At 34.8% G+C, this 26,749-nt stretch overlaps 1 protein-coding gene across 2 annotated transcripts in view; it reads left to right on the forward strand.

Annotated features, from left to right (window-relative positions):
• SPIRE1 (spire type actin nucleation factor 1) overlaps nt 1-26,749 on the forward strand; it is a 196,878-nt gene that overhangs the window by 131,557 nt on the left and 38,572 nt on the right. For both annotated transcript variants that reach the window (XM_036229822.1, XM_036229823.1), the window contains exons 7-8: nt 19,070-19,156; nt 20,361-20,490. In XM_036229822.1, coding sequence (XP_036085715.1) covers nt 19,070-19,156; nt 20,361-20,490 — 217 coding nt within the window. The remainder of the gene's footprint in view (nt 1-19,069; nt 19,157-20,360; nt 20,491-26,749) is intronic.

The raw sequence follows: 26,749 nt of genomic DNA on the forward strand, positions 1-26,749 counted from the left end.
TTCTTTGGTTGTAGATCCATCACCCCCATGCCTGCTTCCATCACCATCTGGTGTCCTACCTGTGTCTCCTGTAAGGATACCAGTCATATTGAAATTAAGTCATCCTGACGACCTTATCTTAACTCAATTGTATCTGCAAAAACCCTATTTCCACATAGAGCCACATGTGTAAGTATTGGGGTTTAGGACTTCAGCATACCTTTTTGAGGGGCACAATTCAACCCTTAGTAGGGTACTGGTCTGGTCCTCAGGACACTGATGGTTGTGGAGTACTCATGAGTCTACCATACTCCAACTCCATCTTTGCTGGAGATTTCCTTCACAATGACAAGCTCATGATTGCTAGGAATGTTACTCTGGTGTTACATCTTAGAAAGACGCACAAGGCAAGTGTTTTCTTTTTCTGGTGGGGCAGGGGAGGTGCATATGTTCTGTATCTCATCTGGTGGTGGTCTAATGGGTACACACATCTGTAAAAATCTATCAAGCTTCACACTTAAGATTTGTTATTTTACTGTGTTTCATGACATCTCAAAAGTATTCTAAAAATGATTCTGGGCCAAGTCTAGCACACATTTTCTGTGGCATGTATATGATACCAATTCATAAGTGTCCCAATTTGGCAGCAAACCATGTCACTCCTTACATGATATCTGGTGCTAACATATAGCAGTTATTTCTTTGAGTTAATTACGTATATATGCTTGACTTGACACTTTACCAGTATTGTTCTTTCGCCCATCTATTATTTATATAGCAATTTTATTATTTCATTTATTCATTATTTGTTATGTGAGTGTACTGTGCCCCAGATATTGTAGTAATTGTTGCAGATGCAAAAATGACTCAGACTTGGTCCTGCCTTTGAAATTCACTCTCTACTCATGGAGTTAGATAAACACAATAATGTAAGCCGTTGAGAGTGCTGTAGTCGAGGGACCAGCAGGGCCCAAATATGTCATGAGGAAGGCGTCATTATCAGGCTGTACGTTGACCAACAGCAGCAGAGGGAGTGATATTTGAATGCGAGATGGAGAGAGAATTTTAATGACAGATGTAGAGGTCAGGCAAGTAAGTGAAAAAAAAGGGATGATAATATGACCAAGCGATACAAGTATACATGCAAGTGTTTGTACAGCCTCATACATGCACACATGGAGGAATACACACACCTACATATGTACATGTACACACATTTACATGCATGTGTGCGCACACGCACCACAGGCATGTACACACATGTACACATGTGCATGTGCACACACATACACACATGCGCGCACACGTGCACTGGTAGTGGTCCCCTACCCCCAGTTCCCAAGGACCATGCAATCCATGGCTTGCCTGGGTAGTGGCAGAAGGTTGTCGTTCTGAGGTGTAGGGATGGAGAGGAGAATGGCAGAGGAGGAAAGCGATCAAGCTGCCATGCGGATGGGAAGATCAGAGCAGCTGAACCCCTCACTCAGTCTGCCAGCCAGCAGTGGACCCCATGCCTGCACGCCTCATGCCTGTGTGCCTTGTCCCTTCACCACTCTCACAGTCGTACACATTTGCCTCCCATCTGTTGAGAGCAACTCTAGAGTGACCTTCATAGATCCTTAAGTGCAGGATTTATATCATCCTCACTTCTGGTCTTGAAAAGTGGGTGGAAGCCTTTCTCACTGTTTTCACGCTAAGAGCTTCTCTGTGTTTAGCATTCACCACACATCAGCCCTTGCTGAGCACTTTACTTGTATCGTCCCCAAACAATCCTGTGGGAAGAGTAATGTTACCCGCATTTCACAGGTGAGGAAACTGAAACTCAAAGGATCATGCAGCTTGCTTCTCATTACTCAGCTGAAAGCAGCAATGCTGGAATTCAGCAGGCGCTATTCTGTGCATGCTCCATGCCAGGTGATTTGTGACTTCTGGCCTCACTCCTTTCACAGCCATCTGCACCCTGCAGGAGTCTGACTCATCACAGCCAAGCATTTGCTCTACTGTGGAAATAGAGCAGAGCTTATAGCTTAGCAGACAAATCAAATGCCATAAAAACATACAGAGAAAAGCATTTCAGGAACATCACCAGCTCATGAAGGTCGATCTCTGCCATTCATGGGCTGTAACAAGGAGCATTCTGTGATCGTATGGTCAGGAGGTAAAGTTGTTGGAACAGTTAAGGGTATGCTTTTAGAGTGATAAGCCATCAGTGAGTTTATATGCTTCAAGCTAGTCTTCAGTGACTAGTAAATGATAATTATATCCAGATGCAATATGCCATGCTTTAACATATATTTTCTGCAAAACATATTTGTCTTTTTTTCTGTTTATACATGTTTATTGTGGAAAAAAAATTAGAAGACATGAAAAAAAGCAAAAATTTCCTGAAAATCTTCCACATAGACCATGCGGTATCTTCATAAATCTCCTTCCAGTATCCTCCCTAGTCATAGATGGGTAGATAAATTATTATACCCAAAGAGAATCATATTTACGGTTTTATAGCTTCTTTTACTCTGTAATTTCCTGTGAAGAATGAATGTAGATGGTCTCTCTCTCTTAAATGGCTGCAGTGCTTCCTTGTATACATGCACTGTGACTTATTTACCCAAGCCTCTATTTATAGACATTTAAATTGTTTCTGATTTTCATTGTTTTAATTAGTATTGTGGTGAATATCCTAATACAAAGATCTCATTCAATTATCTCCTTGATTTAATATTCTGTTGGTGAGATGGATAGATTAAAGATCATGCACATTTTAAATTTTAATACATGCTGCCAAATTTCCCTGCAGTTTAGCCAACAATGAAAGATAATTTCTTTTGCCAATAGTGGGCATTATTATTTGTTTAAAAATGTCCACCTATTAAAACTTTATCCTCTCTGATTGAGCACTCAGCATTAATCTCAGGTGATTTTCCTGCTTATTTAGAAGTAATTATTTAAAAATTCTTATCGCTGATTAAAATAAGCAAGTGTTATTTGATCATTAGCATTTCTATTCAATTTACCACTAATGTTTTTCCCTGTTAACTTCAATATAGATAAATCATTTTATTTTTATCAGATAAAGTAGTTGTGCTAAATAGATGCTAAACAGTATCTTATCTGATGCTAAGAATTACTTAAGGTATTTTCCTCTTGTAGACACTGATTTAACAGGTCTCAGCTGGAGTATAGGGATCTGTGTTTTTAAAGCACACTTAGGTGAGACTTAAGATTATATATTTGGGATATAATGGTATGTGATAGAATGACAGCTGCATCCAATTTGGAAAGTATTTATAAGCATAAAGAATTAATGTTTACCTGTGATAAATTAAAGGCTTTTATAATGAGTCTGATTTTTCTTTTTTTTAAGGTAAAATTCATATATAATTACCCATTTTAAAGTGTGCAGTTCAGTGGCCATTAGTATATTTACAAGGTTGTGCCAGCTCCATCTTTATTTCCAAAATAATTTCATCAGCCCAAAATGAAACCCTGTAACCACAAGGCAGTCACTTTTATTCTCCCCTTCCCCAGCCCCCGGCAACCACTTCTCTGCTTTTTGTCTCCATAACTTTACTTATTCTTGATATTTCATATGACTTTTTTGTGCCTGGCTTTTTTCACTTAGTATAGTGTTTTTGAGGTTTACGTACATTGTAGCTTATAGGAGTACTTCATTCCTTTTTATGGTGGAATAACCTGTTATGGATATACCGTATTTTATTTATTCATTCATCACTTGATTGATATTTGTTTTTTCCCCCCACCTTTTTAGTATTTATGATGAGTAGTGTGGCTTTGAACAAGTGTGTACAAGTTTTTGTTTGAATACCTATATCCAGTTCTTTTGGATATGTACTTAGGAGTGGAATAGCTGGATTATATGATAATTCTGTGTTTAACTTATTGAGAAACTACTAAAATGCTTTCCACAGGTTTTACACTGTGTTATAGTCCCATCAATGTATGAGAGTTCAGTTTCTCCGTATTATTTTCCAATACTGTCTAGTTTGTTCTTAATTATAGCTATCATGGTGAGTGTGCAGTTGATTCTCTGGTTTAAATTTGAGTTTCCATAATGACTAATACTGTTATATATGTTTTCATGTGCTTGTGGGCAATTCGTATATCTTATTTGGAGAAATGTCAATTCATGTCCATTTTTAAATTGTGTTTATATTTTTATGTAGACTTGTAAGTGTTCTTTATATGTTCTGGATACTAGACCCTTGACAGATAAATGATTTCCAAATATTTTCTCCCGTTCTGTAGATTTTCTTTTCACTCTCTTGATAGTGTTCTTTGATGCACAAAAGATTTTAATTTTGTTGAAGTGTTTCCTCTGTTGCTTATCCTTTTGGTGTCATATCTTTGAAAATCTATTGCCAAATCCAAGGTTATGAAGATTACCCCTATGTTTTCTTTTAAATTTTTTATACTTTTAGCTCTCGTATTTAGGTCTTTGATCTCTTTTAAGAATTTTTTAATTTTTATTTTTTTATTTGAAGTGGCATTCACTATTATTTGGTATATAGCATAGTGGTTAGACATTTATATAATCGAGTTAATTTTTATATATGATGTGAGGTAGATGTCAAACATGATTCTTTTGTATGTTGATATCCAGTTGTCCCAGCACCATTTGTTGAAGAAACTATTCTTTTCCTTATTTAATGGTCTTGGCAGCCTTGTAATCAGTTGAATATATGGGTTTATTTCTGAACTCTGAATTCTGTTTTATTGATCTGTGTCAACCATATTTTTTTTTTAATGGTGACATTGGTTAACAAAATTCAGTAAGTTTCAGGTGTACAATTTAGCAGTAAGTCATATGCGTGTGTATGTGTGTATTACATTGTATGTTTACTACCCATAGTTAGATTTCTTTCTGTCACCACATATTTGACCCCTTTTACTCCATCTACCTCTCCCCTTCCCCCTCCTTCCCTACCCTCTGGTAACCATCAGTCTATTGTCCATGTCCATGAGTCTCTGTTTGTTTGTTGCTTTTAGGTTTACTTCCCACATAAAAGTGATATCATGTGGTTTTCAACTTTTTCTGTCTGGTTTATTTCATTTATCATGATTATCTCAAAGTCCATCCACATTGTCGCAAATGACAGTATTTCATCTCTTCTTATGGCTGAGTAATATACCACTGTATATGTGTACCACAGCTTCTTTATCCAGTCATCTATTGTAGGACACTTCGGTTGCTTCCGTGTCCTGACCACCTTGAATAATGATGCTATGTACATCAGCGTGTAAATGTATTTTTGAATATGAGTTTTCAAATCTTTGGGGTAAATAACCCAGTAGAGGGATTGCTGGATCATATGGTAGATCAATTCTTAGTTTTTTGAGAAACCTCCATACTGTTTTCCACAGTGGCTGTACCAATTTGGAGACCCAGCAGCAGTGTATGAGGGTTCCTTTTTTCTCCACATCCTCTCCAACACTTATTACTTGTCCTGTTGATTATAGCTATTCTAACAGGTGTGAATGATATTTCATTATGGTTTTGATTTGCATTTCCCTAATAGCTAGCAGTGTTGAGCATCTTTTCATATGTTTTTTGGCTAGTTGTATGTCTTCTTAGGAGAAGTGTCTGTTCAGGTCCTCTGCCTACTTTTTAACTGGATGGTTTTTTTGTTCTTGTTATTGTGCTGTATGAGATCTTGGTATATTTTTGATATTATGCCCTTATCAGAGACGTTGCTTGCAAATATCTTCTCCCATTTCTCTGTGCCCCAAGAGAAAAAAAAAAAGCTTCTCGCTGTGCAGAAGCTTTTCAGTTCAATGCAGTCCCATTCATTTATTTTTCCTTTTACTTCCCTTGTCTTTGAGGTCAAATTCATAAAATCTTCTTTAAGTCTAAGGTCCATGAGTTTCATTCCTCTGTTTTCTTCTATGCAATTTAGTATTTCAGATCTCATATTCAGGTCCTGAATCCATTTTGTTAATTTTGGTGCGTGTATGAGCAAATGGTTTTCGACAAAAGAGCCAAAAACTTACAGTGGAGAAAGGAAAGCCTCTTCAATATATGCTGCTGGGAAAACTGGAAAGCTACCTGCAAAAGAATGAAACTAGACTGCTGTCTATCACCACACACCAATATCTGTGTCAGTCTTTATGCCCATCACACATTGTTTTGATTGCCATAGCTCTGTGATAAGTTTTGAATCCAGGAAGTGTGTGTGATTCCTCCAATTTTGTTTTTTCTTTTTTCAGGATTGTTTTGGCTATTTGGGGTTCCTTGAGATTCCATGTGAATCTTAGGATGGATTTTTGTGTGTGCAAAAAATACCATTTGGACTTTGGAGAGATTGTTTTGAATATGTAGATCACTTTAGGTTGTCATGTCATCTTAATATTGTCTTCTAATCCATGAACATGGGATGTCTTCTTATTTATTTATGTCTCCTTTTATTTCTTTCAGTAATGTTTTGTAGTTTTCAGTGTACAAGGCTTGCAATTGATTGGTTAAAATTATTCCTAAGCATTTTGTCCTTTTTCATGTTACTGTGAATGGGATTATTTTCTTAATTTTTTTCCAGATATTAATTACTAATGTATAGAAATACACCAGATTTGTGTGTTGATCTTGGGTCCCACAACTTTGCTGAGTTTATTAGCTCTAAATTTTCTTGGTGAGTTATTTAGTATATTTCATTTTATATTTTTATTTCTATTTGTATTACATATGTATATATTTATATTACATATTTATATGTTCATGTCATCTGTAAAAAGAGACACTTTTACTTCTTCCTTTCCAATCTAGATGCCTTTTAATTGCCTTGGCTAGAACCTTCAGTTTATTTTTGAATAAAAGTAATGAAAGTAATTATCCATGTTGTCGAATTCCTGATATTAGAGGGAAAAACATTCAGTTTTTCACTGTTGAGCATGATGTTAGCTATGGCTTTTCATAAATGACTTTTTATCATGTTCGGGAAGTTTCTTTCCATTCCAAGTTTGTCAAGTGTTTTTATCATGAAAGAGTGTTGGATTTTGTCAAATTCCTTTTCTGCATTGAGACAATTGTGTGGGTTCTTTTCCTTCATTCTGTTAATGCAGCATATTACCTTGAGTGGTTTTCATATGTTGAACCACCTTGCATTTACTGGGTAAAGCCCACTTTGTCATGACATATAATCCTTTTACTATGCTTACTAATATTTTGTTGAAGATCTGTACACAGAAAGGATCTGGCCTACAGTTTTCTTGTGATGTCTTTGTTCTCCTTTCAGGGTAATGCTGGCCTCATAGAATAAGTTAGTTTTCTAATCTTTGAAACAATTTGTGAAAGATTGAGGTTAATTCTTTAAATATTTGAGTAGAATTCACCAGAAGTCTTCTGGTTCTGGGCTTTTCTTTGTTGGGAGATTTTTGATTTGCTGATTTAATTCCTTTTCCTGGTATAGGTCTATTCAGATTTATTTCATTCCTCCCTCTCTCTTTCCTCCTCCATTCCTTCCTTCCTTTTACTCAGTTTTGGTAGTTTATGTCTTTCTAGAAATTTGTCCATCTCATCTAGATTATTTTATTAATGTACAGTTATAGTAGTCTCTTATAATACTTTGTATTTTTAAAGTCTGAAGTAATGTCCCCACTTTGATTTCATCTCTGATGTTTGTATTTTGAATCCTTTCCCTTTTTGTCTTGATCAGTCTGGCTAAAGGTTTGTCAATTTTGTTGACTTTTTCATTGAAATGACTTTCATTTTTTAAAAATTAAATTTGATTAATTTTATCTATTGTTTTTCTGTTCTCTATTATATTTATCTCTTCTCTGATTTTTATCGTTCCTTCCTTGTGCAAGCCATAGGTTTTGTTCATTCTTAGATCCTTAAGGTATAGAGCAAGGTTATTGATTTGAGAGTGTTCAAGATCTGTCTTCTTTTACTAATGTAGGTGTCTGAAACTATTAATTTCCCTCTGAATACTGTTCTCACTACATTTCATGTGTTTTTATGTTGTGTTTTTATTTTCATTTATCTCACAGTATTTTATTATTCCACTCATAATTTTTCCTTTGACCTGTTTGTTGGGATTGTGTTTTTTAGATTGTGCATACTTGTGAATTTTTCCATTTACCTTCTATTGATTTCTTTCATTTCTTTGTGATTGGAAAAGATACTTTATACAATTTCAGTCTTTTTAGTTAGTTGAGACTTGTTTTAAGGCCTAACATATGGAGAATGTTTCATGTACATTTAAGAAAATGTGTATTCTGCTGTTTGGTGGAGTGCTCTATGTTAGTTGGTGTGTTTAGTTGATTTTATGGTGTTATTCAGGTCCTCTCTTTTCTTATTGAACTTCTGTGTAGTAGTTGGATTATTGAAGTCTCCAACTATGATTGAATAACTATCTTTTTATACTTTCAGTTCTGTTTGCTCTATATATTTAGGAGCTCTGTATTTTGGAGCATATATATTTATAATTGTTATATTTTCTTGATATGTTGACCCTTTTATCAATATATAATGTCTTTTCTTTTTTGTCTCTTGTGATAGTTTTTCTCTGAAAGTCAATTTTGTCTGATATTAATGTAGCCACCCCATCTTTCTTTTGGTTACTAATTTACATGGATTGTCTTTTTCCATACTTTCAGTTAATCATGTCTTTGAATCTAAAGTGAGTCTCTTATAGACAGTATATAGTTAGATCCTGTTTTCTTTTTCCCTTCTGCAACTTATTTCTGAATTGGAGAGTATTCTCTTTACATTTAAAGTAATTGTTGATAAGAAAAGACTTTTGCCTTTTGCTGTTTATTTTCTATATTTTCAATCACTTTTGTTCTGCAATTTCCTCATTGCTGCATTTTTTAGCGATTTTATTTTTCTATTGTACTATTTTGATTCTTTCCTCATTTATTTTTCTGTGGACTTTTTAGCATTTCTCTTAGTGGTTACCTGGAGATTATAATTGATAACTTCATAATAATCAAGATTGAATTAATACCAGGTTAGTTTTAATAGTGTACAAAAATGCATTCTTAAACAGTGCATTGCCTCATTATGTTACAGTTGTCATCAGTTATGTCTAATTTATACTTTGCATGCCTGTTAACATAGATTTCTCATTTTTGTTTTATACATTGGCCTTTCAGTTGTATTGGAAAAATAAAAGAATAGTTACATACCAAAGTGCAACAACATTGGCTTTTATACTTATGTAGCTAAGTTTACTATTCTTCTTTTTTTTAAATCATTTTTATTTTTTAATTACAGTGAAATGCAATATTATATTAGTTCCAGAGTGCAACATACTGGTTAGACATTTATATAACTTATGAAGTGATCACCTCAATAAGGCTAATAGTCATTCCACATCATACATAGTTATTACATTATTGACTGTGTTCCCTATTCTGTGCACTACATCCTTGTGACTGTTTTCGTACCTGGCAGTTAGCACATATTAATTTCTCCCCCTTTTTCATTCATTCCCCCAGCAACCCTTTCATCTGGCAACCATCAAAATGTCCTCTGTGTCTATGAGTTTGTTTCTGTTTTTGTTCATTTATTTTGTTCTTTAGATTCCACATGTAAGTGAAATGATACGACATTTGTCTTTCTCTGTCTGACTTCACTTAGCATAATACTCTCTAAGTCCATCTATGTTGTTGCAAGTGACAAGATTTCATTTTTTTTATAGTTGAGTAATATTCCACTGTATATATGTACCACCTCTTTATCCATTTATCTATCAATGGACACTTCGGTTGCTTCCATATCTTGGCTATTGTAAATAATATTGCATAAATATACATATGCATTTGTCTTTTTGAATTAGTTTATGGGGTTTCTTCGGATAAATACCCAGAAGTGGAATTATTGGGTCCTACTTTGTCTCTTATAAAGGTCTTTGTTTTAAAGTCTATTGTCCGATAGTATTGCTACCCCCGCTTTTTGTTTCCATTTACACGAAATATCTTTTTTTATCTCAACGTTCAGTCTGCGTGTCAGTCTTTTTTTAATTTTAATTTTTACTTTTTCAATTAGAGTTGACATTTAATATTGTTTTATATTAGTTTCAGGTGCACAGCATAGTAATTACAGGTATACAGGCCTTTACCTCCTTGGTTAAAATTATTTCTAGGTATTTTATTGTTTCTGATTCAACTATAAATGGGATTGTTTTCTTAATTTCTCTTTCTAATAGTTCATTATTGGTGTGTAAAAATGCAACTGTTAATTTTGTGATTTATCAGTTCTAAGTTTTTTGGTGGAATCTTTGGGGTTCTCTATATGGTATCATGTTGTCTGCAAGTAAGGACAGTTTTACTACTTCTTTTCCAATTTGAATGCTTATTTTTTTTCTTGTCTCACTGCTGTGGCTAGAACTTCCAATACTATGTTGAATAAAAGTGATGAAAGTGGATATCCTTGTCTCATTCCTGATCCTGAGGAAAACACTTTTATTTTTTCCCCACTGAGTATGATGTTAGCTGTAGGTTTGTCATATATGGCCTTTATTATGTTGAAGTATGTTCCCTCTTTGCTGAGAATTTTTGTCATAAATGGATGCTAGATTTTATCAACCACTTTTTCTGCATCTACTAATATGATTATGTGATTTTTAACTTTCAGTTTGTTAATGTAGTGTATCACATTGATTTGCAGAGACTGAACCAGCCTTGCATCCCAGGAATAAATCTCACTTCATCATGGTGTATAACCTTTTTAATGTTTTGCTGAATTCAGTTTGCTACTATTCTGTTGAGGATTTTTGCGTCTACATCCATCAGGGATATCAGCCTATAATTTTCTTTTTTGTAATGTCTTCATCTGATTTTGAAATCAGAGTAATGGCAGCCTTGTAAAATGAGCTTGGGAACCTTATCTCCTCTTGAATTTTTTGAAATAGTTTGAGAAGAATAGGTGTTAATTCTTCTTTGAATGTTTGATAAAATTCAGTTGTGAAGCCATCCACCCGGCCATCAACTACCTTTTATTTGTTGGGAGTTTTTTGATTACTGATTCGATTTCATTAGTAGTAATCTGTCAGTTCAGATTTTCTGTTTCTTCTGGACTCAATCTTCGGAGGTTGTATATTTCTAGGAATGTATCCATTTCTTTTAGATTGTCTAATTTGTTGACATGCAATTGCTTGTAGTATTTTCTTATATTCCATTGTATTTCTGTGGAGTCAGTTGTGACTTCCCCTCTTTCATTTTTGATTTTATTTAATTGGGTCCTCTCTCTTTCTTGATGAATCCGGTTAAAGGTTTATCAGTTTTTGTACCCTGTCAAAAAACCAGCTCTTTTATTATATCTTTTGTATTGTTATTTTAGACTATTTTGTTTATTTCCACTCTGAACTTTATTTTCTTTGTTCTACTTACTTTGGGCTTTGTTTGCTGTTCCTTTTCTAGTTCCTTAAGTGTAAGGTTAGATTATTTGAGCTTTTTCTTGTTTCTTGAGGTAGGCCTGTATTGCTATGAATTTCTCTCTCTTAGGACTGCCTGTGTTGTGTCCCATAGATTTTGAGTCGTTGTGTTTTCAAATCTTTAGGTATCTTTTGATTTCTTTTTCGATCTCCTTACTAACCCATTTATTGTTTAGTAGCATGTTATTTAGCCTCCCTGTGTTTGGGTATATTTCAGTTTTTTTCTTGTAGTTGATTTCTAGTTTTATACCATTGTGGTCGGAGAAAACACTTGATAAAATTTCAGTCTTAAATTTATTGAGTCTTGTTTTGTAGCCCAACATGTGGTCCATGTGCACTTGAGAAGATTGTACATTTTGTTGCTTTGGGATGAAATATGTTAAAAATAAATCAGTTAAATCCATCTGACCTTGTACCTCTTTTAAGGTCACTGTTTCCTTATTGATTTTCTGTCTGGAAGATCTGTCCATTGGTGTCTTTTGGGTTAACGCTCTCTACTATGACTTTATTACTGTCTAGTTCTCCCTTATGTTGGTCAGTATTTGCTTTATATATGTTGCTTTATGTGGGTCAATATTTTCTTTATGTACCCAACATAGGTACTCCTGTGTTGGATGCGTGAATGGATAATCATTTAGATGGACTGATCCTTTTCTTTTTACTTAATGTCCTTATCTGTCTCTCATTTTAACCTTTGTTTTAAAGTCTATTTTGTCAGATGTAAGTATTGCTACTCTAGGATTTTTTTGTTTTTTGTTTTCTGTTTTTAGTTTTCATTTGCATGAAACATCTTTTTCTATCCATTTACTTTGTCTTTTTGTGTCTTTCAAACTGAAGTGGGTCTCTTATAGACAGCATACATATGAGTCCTGTTTTCTTATCGATTCAGCTACCCTGTGTCTTTCGATTAGAGCATTTAATCCATTTACATTTAAAGTGATTGTTAACAGATACGTAGTTATTACTGTTATGTTATTCATATTTTTTCCCCCACTTCTATTTCTTAAATAAGATCTTTTAACATTTCTTCTGATACTAATTTGGTGGTAATGAATTTATTTGGCTTTTTTTTCCATCTGGAGAGCTCTTTATCTCACCTTCAATTTTAATTTATAGCCTTGGTGGGTAGAGTAGTCTTGATTGTAGGTTCTTGTTTTTCATCACTTTGAATATTTCTGCCCTCTGGCCTGCAAAGTTTCTGTTGAGAAAATCAGCTGACAGTTTTGTGACAGTGTCCTTGTTAGTAACTAGCTGCCTTTATCTTGCTGCTTTTAGGATTCCGTGTCTTGGTGTGGGCTTCTTTGGGTTCATCCTATTTGGGACTCTCTGCACTTCCTGAACTTTGCCAGATTATAGAAGTTTTCCATCATTATTTTTACATGTTGGTTCTTAGTCTCTTGCTTTGTCTCTTTTCCTTCTGGTATCCCTATGATGTGGATATTGTTATGCTTTATGTTGTTCCAGAGGCACCTTAAACTTGCCTCATTTTTTAAAATTATTTTCTCTTTTTGTTGTTGCAGTTGGGTGTTTTCTGCTACCTTGTCTTCCAAATTGCTGATTCGGTCTCTTCTTTATCTAATCTATTGATTCCTTCTAGTTTATTCTTCATTTAGTTATTGCAGTTTTCATTTCTGAATGGTTCTTTTTAGTGGTTTCTATTCTTACTATTTCTTTGTCAAAATTTTCATTGAGGTCATCTGTTTTCCCCTTAGTTCACTGAGCATTCTTATAACCAGTGTTTTTAACTTGGTGTCTGGTAGGTTGCTTCCCTCCATTTCATTTCATTTTTTTTTTTCCTGGAATTTTCTCTGCTTTTTCATTTGAGACATGTTTCTTTGTTTTTTGATTTGGCTACCTCTCTCTGTTCATTTCTATGTATTAGGTAAATTTACTTTGTCTCCCAGTCTTAGCGGATGGGTTTATGTAATAGGTGCACTGTGTGGCCAAGTGGCACAATCTCCATGATCAACTGTGTCTAGTGCTCCAGTAATGTTCCTTGTGTGGATTGTGTGTGCTCTCCTGTTGTAGTTATGCCTTAATTGCTGTTGGCAGGTCACTGGATGTGATTGACTCTCAGCTGACTGGCGGTGGGGATTGGCCACACCAATAGGGTATGTGCTGCTGTGTGGGGGCTGACCTTCCCCCGCAGAGTAGGATTTCCCCTAGCAGGTCATGTGCTTGTTGAGATCACCCTTTGGGTATGCTGCTTGTGGTGCTAATTAGGTGGTGCTCTCTTTTGTCTGATTCCAGCCTCTGGGTGTGTTGGTCCTGGGTCCCATTGGCAGGAGCTCCCATATAAGCCCAGGCCCACTGTTTTGACCTGCCCAGGGCTACCTGTAGGAGCTATAAAACCATCCATAGTTGGTCTCTGACTGTGCTGGACCTGGAGGTGTGTGGGAGAGACCACGCTGTGAACCGAGGCTGGCTGCCACCAGTAATAGTACTAGGACAGCTTAGCTAAAGGATCCAGGTACCCCACGGCCTGAGGCTTACCCCAGGCTGCCTGTAAGGCTCAGCAGCTGAAAGAGCCTCAGGCAGTACGTGAATATGGTGTGGTGGGGTCCCAAGAAGTCACCAGGTTGGAGCAAGTCATGTTCCCTAGGTTAGTGCTGATTCAGATTTTGTGCCAGTGCTGAGCCTGTGGTCGCTTGCAAAAGTCTCATCACACTAAGGCTACCCACTGCCCTCCTCAGGCCTGCAGACCCCTGAGATTTGTTTAATAAATACTACAGATCAGCTGGGGCTGGTTGCCTGTCACTAGAGGACTTGTTGATTGTTGCTGAAAGAGCCCCCTGCCAAGGGCAGGGTGGGGCTGGTTGCCTACTCACAAGAATGTCCATTAATTTGTGAATTGGGTAGCGGGGGCCCCAGAGAGTCACCAGGGTGGAGCAAGTGAGTTCAATGCAGAATCAAATTTGGCAGTGGGGCAGGCTCAACACAGGCAAGATGGTGTCCGCCTCCAGGCTTCTCAGAAGGAGGGCTCAACGTGGATAATAGAGGCTGGGACCCTTCCCTCTTCTATCAATTATATACAAATTCTACAGGTGAAATTGCAATCTTATTTAATATTGCATTTCTTAATGAGTAAGGTCAGACATCTTTTTAAATGTCTTTTAGGCAGTATGTGTGATGCTTAAGAGTGTTGATTTTGGAAGTGTGGTAATTATATTTGAATTATTAGTTATGCCATTAACTCTGTAGCATTGGGGCATGTTACTTCACTTCTATATGCCTTAAATTTCTCATCTTTGGAACGGCGGTAATAGTACCTATACCATAGGGTTGCTGTGTAGATCAAATGAGAATTTTTTAAAAGTTCCAAGGTAAAAAGTTCTAAGAAGTGTTTGGAAAATAGTTAGGATTATGCTATTTTTTTACTTGTAGTTGTTTTATGTCTTTATTGCATTTTTTGTTGTTGTTTTAGTCTTATTATTTGTAACTGCTGCTTATATATAGGAGAATTTGCATCAATGTTGGAGGTATTTGTTTTTCTTTTAATAAAAAGAAGCTTTTTTGAAATTTGTTTAGGGAAACCACATACCTGATAAGAGGTTAATGTCCAAAGTATAAGGAATTCATACAACTCAATAGCAAACAAACAAAAACAATTTTAAAATGAGCAAAGAACCTGAAGATGTACAAATGACCAACAGGTGTATGAAAAACACATTCAGCATCACTGGTCATCAGGGAAATGAAAATCTAAATCACACATCTGTTAGACAAGAGATGACAAGTGTTGCAAGGGGGGGGGGTAAGAAAAGGAAACCTAAGTATACTATTGTTGGAAAGTAAAATTGATACAGCTATTAGGAGGCTCCTCAAAAAAATTTAAAATAGAAATACCATACGATCCAGCAATTCTACTTCTGCATGTACATTTGACCCTTAAACACATATTTGAACTATATGAGTTTACTAAAACATGGATTTTTTCAGTTGACCCACAGAGTTCAATTGAGCCATGCAGTTCAAACCCATGTTGTTTAAGGATCAGCTCCACAGCCGGGAATCTGAGTATGTGGAGGGCTGATTACAGTTACATGCAGATTTTCAACTGTATGGGAGATTGGTACTCCTAACCCCTACATTATTCAAGGGCCAACTGTATTTTCAAAGGAAATGAAATCAGGATCTTCGATATCTGCACTCCCACATTCACTGCAGCATTATTCACAATAGCAAAGATATAGAAACAACCTCAGTGTCCATCAGCAGTAGTGTACATATATAGTATACATATATAGTGAAATATTATTCAGCCATAAAAAAGAAGGAAATCCTGCCATTTGCAGCACCATGAATGAACTAGAAGGACATCATGCTACATGAAGTAAGCCAGACACACAAAGACAAATCACTGTCAGGTGGGAGAAGTGGGAAGATGCTGGTCCAAGGGTACAGACTTTCAGTTATTAGATAAATAAGTTCTTAGGAGCTAATGTACAGTGCGGTGACTATAGTTAACAATACACTTGAAATTTGCTAAGAGAGTAATGGCTAAAATATATACAATTTTTGTTTGTCAGTTATACCTGAATAAAGCTGGCCAAAAATTTGATTAGGGGTCCAGTATTAATCACTAAACTGTATATTGGCTTTATACATTTTTAGTCATGGGCTTATTTCATCATTAGCGGATCTGTTTTACTTAAGACAAAAATAGAAAAAAAATGTTGTTTGTTCAAAGATCAAGTTATAACTTTTTGTTCATTGATGGCTCAGAGTTTCAGAATGACAGGTGGTTTTATAAATGTATTTTTATGATAATTATCAGTGATGCATTTGCTTGCCACTTCTACCTAGTATATTTAGATATAAATCATAAAATTTTTTCAACTCGAAGGATTTGGGTAGGAAGTGAAGAAAAACGTTATAGAAGTTTCTGTTTCATGGTAGCCATTGTTATTTTCCTTTTTCTTTCTCTGGCTAATTTTGTGCAATTCACTTGGATAAGTGCATGCTGAGCACCAGTACAAGGAACTGGGCAGATGGATCTTCTAGTGGTTTTTGGCTTCATGTAGAGAAAGTTTTAGACTAATGGGCTAAGATTTTTGATTACTTTGTTATATATACCTGATAAATGAGAGTGGAAACTCAGATACTCATATTTAATCATTCAAAAATTGGGTATTAACAAAATGTTTTACTGTTATCAATATAGTGCCACTTTCTAATTTCTTTAAATACATATTTTTGTAAAGAGAAAAGACAAAGGTTTTTCACACATGGTTCATTTGTACCGGAGGAACTTTGTTGAGATGTTTGTAATTTCATCCTCCAGTTTAAACTGCATAACTATAGGACGTGGTTCCATAGTGTAGTGGTTCGCACATCTGCTTTACATGCAGAAGGTCCTGGGTTTGTGCCCTAATGGAGCCATGGTCTATGGTCTACAGCCATGCCTCCCTGAACAAGCCTAATGTCTGATCTCGGAAGCTAAGCAGGGTCAGGCCTGGTTGGGAGACCACCTTGGAAGACCAGGTGCTATAGGCATAAATAATGATAAATAATAAATAAAAATAAATTTTAAAAGCTACATAACTATACCATAGTAATCCACTTTTTTTTCTGTATATTGTAGTGATGATGGTAGGAATTGAATGGCTTAGCCATGTCAGATATTATTCAGAATATTAAGTTAGAAGTTTAAAACATTTCAGTTGACGTTTTTCAAATGAGTACTTTTAATTCTAACAAATAACTTAAAATAACTCACCTTTAAAAATAAAGATGTAGAAATTTAACATCTGTTTAGAAGTTATCCATTTAAGGCATGTGGTTCAAAGGATGAATTTCTATAACTAATCTTATTTACTTCTGGGTCTACTATTTGTGTTCATCCAGAAATTATTTACCTTTGCAGCTCAGAGAGCTTGTTTCTAGTTGTGTCCTGTCTATATTTATATGAAAGTATGTCATTTCATGGACCCAGCAGTAGAATGATATCTGCACAAAGTTACTTTTCTTCCTGCAAGTAAAGACTTCCAGTGACACATCCATAATGTCCTGGCATCTCCCATGTGAGCACTGATGCACATTTTGTAATTGGAATTAGGATACAGTTTCTGACTAGTGAGGAAATCGAAGTTAATGTACTTGTTTGGGGATGGAATTTAGAACCTTGGCTTTATTTAATCCATTCTCTCAACCCTGCTGTTGTGATGGAAAGAACATTAAAAGCATATGAAAAATGGCTAGAAAATTATATAATATCCTGTTCAGGAGGTAGAATAGAAAGTAATAGAAAAGTCTGATTAAATTGTCTTTATAGAATAAGGATTTTTAGAAAGTACCTTATATAACATGAAATCCACAGGTAGGGATGACACCACATAGGCTTCCAGCTCTGCTGCTGGTTGCATGCCCTCCTTAAACCAGGTACCAGCAGTCACAAGCACGGCTGGCCTCAAGCAGTTTTTTCTCCTTAATCTTGCCAAAGGGCTGTCCTGTCTCATTCAGGGCTGGGAGGTGGGGCACAGGGAAGAAGAGGAGAGTGGATGTTGTGTGGGGCCCAAAAGGCTGGTCAAACACCCTAAACTCAGATAGGGTGATTTCAGTTGGGGAGGGGACTGGGCCTGGGAGCAGCATTGAAGTTCTTTTTTCTTTTTTTTTTTTTAATTCAACTTTATTTCTTAGTTGACACAAAATAATGACATTGACAAAAAAATCAAAACTTATAATTAATGACCAACTTGATCACTGACTGAGCACTTAAAATAGTGTTTAAGATTCATAAGTACACAAGAAATCTTATTTCCATTAGAAAATACTTGAAAAAGGTTTTATCAAATTTTATAATTCTAAAATTTTACATAACATTTTCAGTAACAAATTGTGATACGTATAGAAACATCTAACCTATCAAAATTTAAAAAATCAACCATGATGTTAGAGAAATAACCAAATTATCTTTTTCTCCTCTTCAGTAAAATTTATATTGCAGATTTATTAGAATATAATGAGGTAATCAAAGAATAGGTCGCCAGAGTAGAGGAGGGAAAGTGTTATAGAGTTTTTTTTTTATATGAGACTAGGAAATAAACATGACAAAATAGTTAAAACTCTGCCTTCTGAGTATTCAGAATGTGAGGCTAGGTTGTTATTTTTTGTGTGTAGGTCTCTGGAGCTTTCTTAAATTTCTTTAAAAAAAAATTTTTGTAACACATAAAGAGCAGGAATCAGAGATAGACCTGGGCTCTAAAAAAACTCCTCTACTTACTAGTTCTTCGAATATAGCAGATATGATCTTCGCTCTGAGCCAAGTTTTATCTTATGTGAAGGTGAATCACAGCACTAGTCTTTCCTGTTACCTAGGTCTTTTACAAGGATGAAAATAAGAGCCAAAAGTCTTTTTAAATTATAAAATAATCAATAAGCATAATATTATTGATTTCATTCACGTTTATAACTTTAGAAACTTGTTGAAAAGGATGTGTCTTATATATAATATCCCCAAATCATAGAACTAAAGTTAACCTGGAATTTTTCAGTTTTGACAGTAGTTATTGTTGCTCTAAATTGCACAGTCATTTACTCTCCATTTTAATGATTTTAAATGTGCCCTTAGTAGAGCCAGATTACATTACTACAATACAAATTACTTAAGTCATTTTGTGACATGTCGAGAAAACAGCTGTACCTAGAAACTTATAATAGAATCCTATAGTCAGAGAATTTTCTATTTTTTCTTTTTTCAGGTAAATGGTGATATTCCTCCTCGGTTGAAAAAAAGTGCTCATGAAATCATCCTGGACTTCATCAGATCAAGACCTCCTTTAAATCCAGTATGTAATTTGACATATTCCTCTTGATTGGAGTTTACAGAATGCATTATTCTCCTCTAGGGTGTGATCTCTAGAATTTGGCTCTTAAAGTGGTTAGTTTTTACCCTGAGCTTTCACTCTCAGAATGATGAAACCCAACTGTAAATTACATTTAAGTCACAGAAAAATACTTAAAATTTATTCATTACAAGGCTGTCTTAGGATGTTTTAACTCAAAACAACCTGAGTTATGGTACAAAATCTGGACAAATACCTCCTAAAATAATGGCTAAATATAATACCAAGCTGTTCCCAGTGTGGACTTCCCTTCCAGTTTATTCTGTAGTGCTAATAACCTCCTTGAGTAAATCGTCATTTGGATACTATTTTACAATAAATAAACTCACTCTGTTGTACATCCGCTTTTATATTAATTATCTTCCTATCTTACCAGTATTTTCTCATAACCATGGAGTCAGAATATTCTAATCTGGATGAATGTTAGTTTTGTTTCTCTGTTCTTCACTTCTTTTCCTCTTGGCTTGATAGCCAGTGCTCACCAAAGCCTCTCAAACCTGTGTATATTCATTAACTAGAAAGGGAATGGTATTTCTGCCCCAGTGTTTTACATCTAAAGCATGATTAATTACCTCTTTTATAAATCTTTTTAGAAGAAGGGAAAGAGGCCATCTGTGAAATGATTTTAAGAAGGCAGGTCATTGTTCAGCAGAGAAAGCATGGAATCAGGTGAACCTGGATTTACACACTAGCTCCAAAGTTTAGCAACCACTTGTTTCTGAGCAAGTTAATTAGCCTACCAGAACTTTTATTTCTTCAACTATAGAATAAAAATAATAGTAATAATCTACGAAGGCTGTGATGACTTATTCAAAAATATTAGTTTCAAAACAATAATAGTATTAGATAAAGTATAGATCGCATTTCAATTGATTGCCTATCATGCTTATGAATAGGAAACATAATTATAACTTTAGCAAAATTCTTTCATTTAAATTAGTTGAGTACATATGATTAAATCCTGGTGAAATTCAATAATCTCCTTATTGTTTAGGAATCTTGATAACAACTTGAAAATAGTCTTTTTTCAAGCAGTGATGCCATCAATATAATATAGTTGCATAATACTATACTATGAATGGACTTTAGTAAAGATTACTTAAGGACGACTATTCAAAGTCTCCAACCATTATGATTTTCTTTCAAGGCCTCAGCCAGAAAACTGAAGCCCACCCCACCACGGCCACGGAGCCTACATGAAAGAATATTAGAAGAAATCAAAGCAGAAAGGAAGCTGCGGCCTGTCTCGCCAGAAGAAATTAGACATAGCAGATTAGGTGAGTCCGCTGCTTGCCACACTCCTGCTCTAGAGTCATCCACTTGAAAAAGTGTCTTTATGTAACCATTCTAGTGAAAAATAATGGTACAATGGTGCAAAGTCAGGATAGTCCATGCAGTTCTCATTCCTTGTTCATTTCTCTTCCCCCCCCCCCCCCCCACGACTCCCTTCCTCTCTCTCTTTTTCTGCTCTCTCACACACATCAACACACACACACCCTCACACTTATTTGATAGTTATACTTGACATGCATAAAATAGGAAATACTTTCCTATATGATACTGAGCTATCCAAGAGCATCATAGCACAGTGGAAAGAGTTCTGCCGGTATCTGTAGACTGTGGTTTTAGGAGAGTGTCTTCACCTCTCTGAGCATCGGTTTCTTTGTCAGCAAAAGGACGTAAAAATTCCTCTAACCCTATAATATGGCTTTTATGTAAGAATTAAATAAGACTTTGGTCAAAATACTTTATAAATTGTAACATATGTACAAAAATAAGTAATTATATTTTAGAAAATAGGTCATAGATATATAGTTTTAAGTTTCTGTTGTCTTAATTATGGGTTTAAAGATATGTTATTATGTGATGAAAGCATCAATTATTATCTGATATTACTTAACTTATCCTCAAACTTCATTTTTATTATATTTAATGTTTTTAATTTATACTATAAGCACACATTGATCTTTATTTATAGATAGACCGTATTATAAAATGTTTGTAAACATTTTGTTTCTATAACTCTCCTCCAATTTGTAAGCTGCTCAAAGAATTCAGAGAAACTTTTGTTAGGAAAATAGATTATAGTGGCACCTGAACAGGAAAGGAATCAGTTCTGTGACACCACACTCTCCTTAGTTTTCTCCTCTGATCTCTTTTACTACCTCTTTCAGACTCTTCTTGGTACTTCAAGTATCTATCTTGGGCTCACTTTTTCCTGTGCAACCACACATTCTTTACCATGGCTTTTGTTTCTGACTATCTTCCAGTTCCCAGTCTACAGCACTGATTTCTCTAAAAGTTCAGACTCATACATTTATCTGTCTGCTAGATAGGGCCTTCTCATATTCTACAAGCAAGACAAGCTCAACAAGTCCTCAAGTGAACTCATCTGGTTTCTCCCCAAACCATCTGCTCCTATTTCCCCATCTCAGTGTACTCAAGAAAGAAACCTCAGCATTATCTTTGACTCTTAACAATCAGGCCTGTTAGTTGTATTTCTGAATCTTCCTAGTCTTCCACTCTTTAGCCCAACAGCCACTATCCTGACCCAGGCTGTCATCTTTACTTGTCGAGTTTATTGCATCAACTCTGACTGCTTTTCCTGCTTCCAGGTCTGAACTCTTCATTCGCTCCCTGTTGATATCCTCTGACTCTTGGCTCTTTCGTTACATTGTGACCTTCATGATGGCAGGGCTATGTCTGTTTTATTGTGTTCCCAAGCCCTAGTATAGGGACGAAGCTGTAAAAAAATACTATCATAGGCCTTGAAATTTTTGAATGTATCTTTTAGTTAAAAAGCTACAAAGTAAAAGTTGTTTCAGTTTATCCCTGTCCAATTTTTATGGCAGCAAGTATTGTCTCTTAAAAATTATGTTTAAAGCATTCAAAGTGACAGATTCATATGAACATTTATGTAATGATGAGCCAAACCATATAAACCATGTGAACCAAGAGTTCTAATTCTGGGAGTCCTTCAATGGGCCTGAGGAAGATCTGTGAATCCCCTGAAATATAAAAAAATGATGCAAATTTCAAAAAAAGATCATGTATATGCATTTTTCTTGAGAGAAGAGAGTTAGAACTACTATGGAAAAATAATAAAACCGTATTGTAGGGTAGTAGTTTAATTGGACAATAAAGGATTTGGGCTTATTATTTCTGTAGATGTAATGCTATACCATTTTGCTTTGGTGAGTTCGGTTAGGTTAGGTTAGGCATTCACTGCAAATCTACTTGTATATTATAAAATGAAAACTGTATGTACAGTATTTTCCTCTTCATTTGACATTGTATGTGAATGAACATCTTCCCATGCCATTAAATATGATTCAAAACATTATTTAAAAGGATATGTTTTTATCCTTTCATATGTCTAAATTGTGGAGGGTTTTTTTTTTAGCCTATTTTACTATTGTTTTGCAGATTATTTCAATTTTTTCCTAGTAAGTTTGCAATTACTCTTGTACATAGTCTTTGTTCATATTTGATCATTTTCTTTTTCCTAACATCTCATAGTGTATTGAGATTTGGGGTTTTAAATATAAATTGTTACTTCAAAAGCATCTCTTTGCTAAACCCCATAACTGCTGTGATGTGATGCTCAGTTGTTGTCTTCTTTGTTGTATAAAGATCTTGGGAAAAATCTGAAACTCATCTTCCAGGAAACAGTAGTATCTCTTTCTTATGCAGTAGTCAGTCTTATTTCAGAAGATATATTCATGTATCAGAGAAGAACAGAATAAGAAGATATTAGAGAATAGTGATGAGTGCTTTGAGAATATGTAGTATTTTATTTGCTATACATAATTAGGGAAACCTAGAGTTGATAGTATTTGAGTTTAGAAATGCAGAAATTTTTTAATGGTACATGGAGGATTATTCTTATCAACACAAACTCCCTAACCCACTTTTCTACAAGACAAAACAGTAAAATGCTTCTTTAAAAGTTACCTTCTAATTTTATATTAGGGTGAAATATCTGAAATATTATTTCCTGATCAAACAATAGTATGATTGTAAACAAATAGTTCCTTTTTTTGTCCATTTAAGATTCACATCTCCTTTGTTGACACAAGTGGTTTTTAAAACACATCTACATATGATTCTGACATCTTGCAAAGTTGTGTTTGGGATGTAACTCAATGCTTTTCCTTCGCATCATTTTTTTGATACTAATTGAGACTTTGGGTTGTAAATATAAGTTGTTCCTTTCAAAGTATCTACCAAAAAACATATTGAGAGATACTTGCATTCTATTAAATTTGAGTGTTAGGACTCCATAGGCAGTCTACCTAGAACGAGCTGGGGAGACATTCCACCTGATATCCCTGTCTTTCTCTCCCCACTAGCCCTGAAGTTCTGTTCTCTTATGACCACAAAGGTACCTGTCTTCCCTGAGCCTGAGTCATAGAATAGACAGTCCTGGTAAGAATTTTGGGCTGTAGCAAAAATAGATAATTCTCACTGTCATGAATATGCAAATTCATCAAATCTTTGTAATAACATTTTTTAAAACATTTTTATTGAGGTATAATTTACCTACCATAAAATTCACCCATTGAAAGCATACAATTTAGCAGTTTTTAGTATGTAATAAAAATTTAAAAACAAACGATTTCAGCAGGAAATAAGTTATTCGTAAGAAATTATATTTATTAAGCTTTAACTATGTGCCAGGCACTGTTCCGAGCACCTTTTTTTTTTTGTATGAAACCGTTTAACCTTCATAACAATCTCAGGAGATAGGTACTGCTGTTACCATTTGAGAAATGAAGTAACTGAAGCACAGAGAGGTTAAGTTACTTGCCCAGAATCACACTGCTATTAAGTGGCAGAGCTGAGATTCAAATTTAGGCATCCTGGCTCCTGAGTCCTCTTTTCAGCTACTAGGTTATACTGCCTACAATAGACAGTTTATTGACATATTGTAATGCTGCTAATCTTGAATGAGATTTTTAAATAAAATGTTTCACCTTTAAGCAGAAAGCCAAATTTTCATCCTGAAATTAATTATATAAGAACATATTTATCCTTAAATTTTAAAGATTTTGTATGTTCCCTGAAACCATGTTTTTAAACATGACTATTTTTTTCTTTTGATACATTTTCTATTTAAGTCAAGAAACCTATACTATGATTCTTTAAAATGTTTGTATCTTATCATGCTTTTATTTTGAACATGTTCTTAAAAATTTTTTTTTCTTTTATTGTTACTCCATTTCACATCTTAGTGATAAAATTGAAACTAAGACTCATGGTTTCATTATATTTTAGATTTTTATTCACTGCCTTCTGCCTTATAGTCTGAAATGTGCCACTATGGGTCTTGTTGAATCTTCCCCCATTTTTCGTTCTCCTTTTATATTCCTAACAGCTGAATTATTTTCTTTTTATTTTTGTTTTCTTTTTTCAGCAATGCGGCCACTTAGCATGTCTTACAGTTTTGACTTGTCAGGTAAAAAAAAAAAAAGCACTTTCACACCTGACGTGGATTTTGTGTTTCCATGAAATATATTTCATTCATCTGCTTGTTCAAACATGTCAAAAAAGAAAATTGAAAGGCTTCTTCTAAGCTGTGGTCAGTAAAATGAAACTTTCTGCTTTTAAAAAATTAAAACTGCAATAAATCTGTTGCCTACCAAGGGACTGTGGGAGAACTGTTATGCCATACCTATGGTTATGGAATATGGCTGCCAATCCTTATAGTTGTTGTCACCCACCCACACTCTTCTAAAGCAATAATGTCAAAATCTAAAACAACTTCACCTAAGAGAATAGAAAAAACTTTCAAGAAACAAAGTTTTGACTTTTTTTATTTTTTAAAGCATTTAAGTAGCTAAACAGTTACTTTAGAGGACTACTGCTCCTCAGTTGATGGGCAAGAGATATATTTTCTAACACTTTGCTCCCTGTAGATAGAGCCCAGTCACAAATGATTCTGAGTGCTGATTTAAAGCAGGGGTCCCCAGCCCCTGAGCCACAAATTGGTGCTGGTCCGTGGCCTATTAGGAACAGGGCCACAAGCAGGTGAGCAGATGGCAGGGGAGCAAAGTTTCACCTGTATTTGCAGCCACTCGCCAGCACTAGTGTCACAGCCTCAGCTCCACCTCAGATCATCAGGCATTAGATTCTCATAAAGCACTGGTCGCTGGTGCCAAAAAGGTTGGGGACCGCTAGTAGAATATAAAAACAGAATAGCATTGTAATGGCTTTGGTTGTAATATGTGCCCTTGGTTTGTAGTACAAGTTTAGGCTGCTTCTGTTAAGTAGACAGGGATTAATAGTGAAACAAGTAACTATTAGCGACTAAATTTGATCTGTAAAATCAGTCCTCTTCTTAATTTGAGTTTTTAAACTATATATGAGTGATTTTTCCAAACCAACTTAATCTCAATTATTTTGCAAGTTAGAATTTTTAAATTTGGAAGCTGCCATTAAATGAGATATGTTGAGACTAATATTGTCTTCTAGAATTTTCTTTTACATGCTATGGAATTGTTGGCATGCAAGTTCATATTTAAAGGGCCAGAGAGGTCTAGTATCATAGTCTGTCTATGAATATTTACTGAGTATCTTTCAACTCATAAACTAGTTCCCAACTGTTTTTTAAATTTCCGTTTTATTTGACTGACCACTGAAGAGCTTTTTCTATTTTCTTTACCCATTTGAAATGTTTTTTATTTTATTGACCATTTTCAGAGTAATCTTATTTTAAAAATTGATCTGGAAAATAAACTCAGAAATGTTTTGAAAGATATATGTTACTGCTAATCTCCAAAAGTTGGTGGTACATATATTACAGACTCTCTCCCCTAATTATCTACTAAAGATGTTTCCTTCAGTTGGCCTGTGTGGGAGGGCTGGCTACCTGAGCACAAATTAGGCACAGGTAGCTGATCTAGACAGTTTGCATGCCCACACATACATTATATATAGGTGTATTTTGTCTTCTTATAGGTTATATGATGGGTTATGTGTTGAGAAGAAGGCTATTGGTACTTAACCTCCTTGATATGAAAGAGTATGAAAACATTTTTATTCATTTTCACACTTATCATTTGGTATAATTTATTTTGTACTACTTCATCATTTCCATATACTTCATTCTTGATTTCTTGTGCTACTTTTATATTTTCATCATGGCATTTTAACTAATCAATTAAAATGTCCCAAATTATAAATGAAAAATATTGATACATTCTTCTAACCTAAATGCAAAGATTAGAATGCATTTCTTCTCTAAGCTGGAAAATTAAAGAACCAAGGAGTAAATATTTAAACATGTAGTATAGATAACTTAAGTTTAGAATAAGTCATAATAAAGTATATTCTGTTGCTTAGGTATGTCTTAGAAATATTATTTCTTAGTGGAAAATCTTAAAAATTCATTCAACATTAATTAAGGTACGTATAATTTCTTTCTCCAGTGCAAATATTAAATATATAATCTGTATCCCAGTTATATTTCCTCCAACTAAATAAGGCAGCAGCTGATACATCTAACACATAAAGTTAGTACATAAAGTATTTAAT

The sequence above is a fragment of the Rousettus aegyptiacus genome, unplaced genomic scaffold, assembly GCF_014176215.1.
Source record: "Rousettus aegyptiacus isolate mRouAeg1 unplaced genomic scaffold, mRouAeg1.p scaffold_m13_p_12, whole genome shotgun sequence".
Classification (NCBI taxonomy): Eukaryota; Metazoa; Chordata; class Mammalia; order Chiroptera; family Pteropodidae; genus Rousettus; species Rousettus aegyptiacus.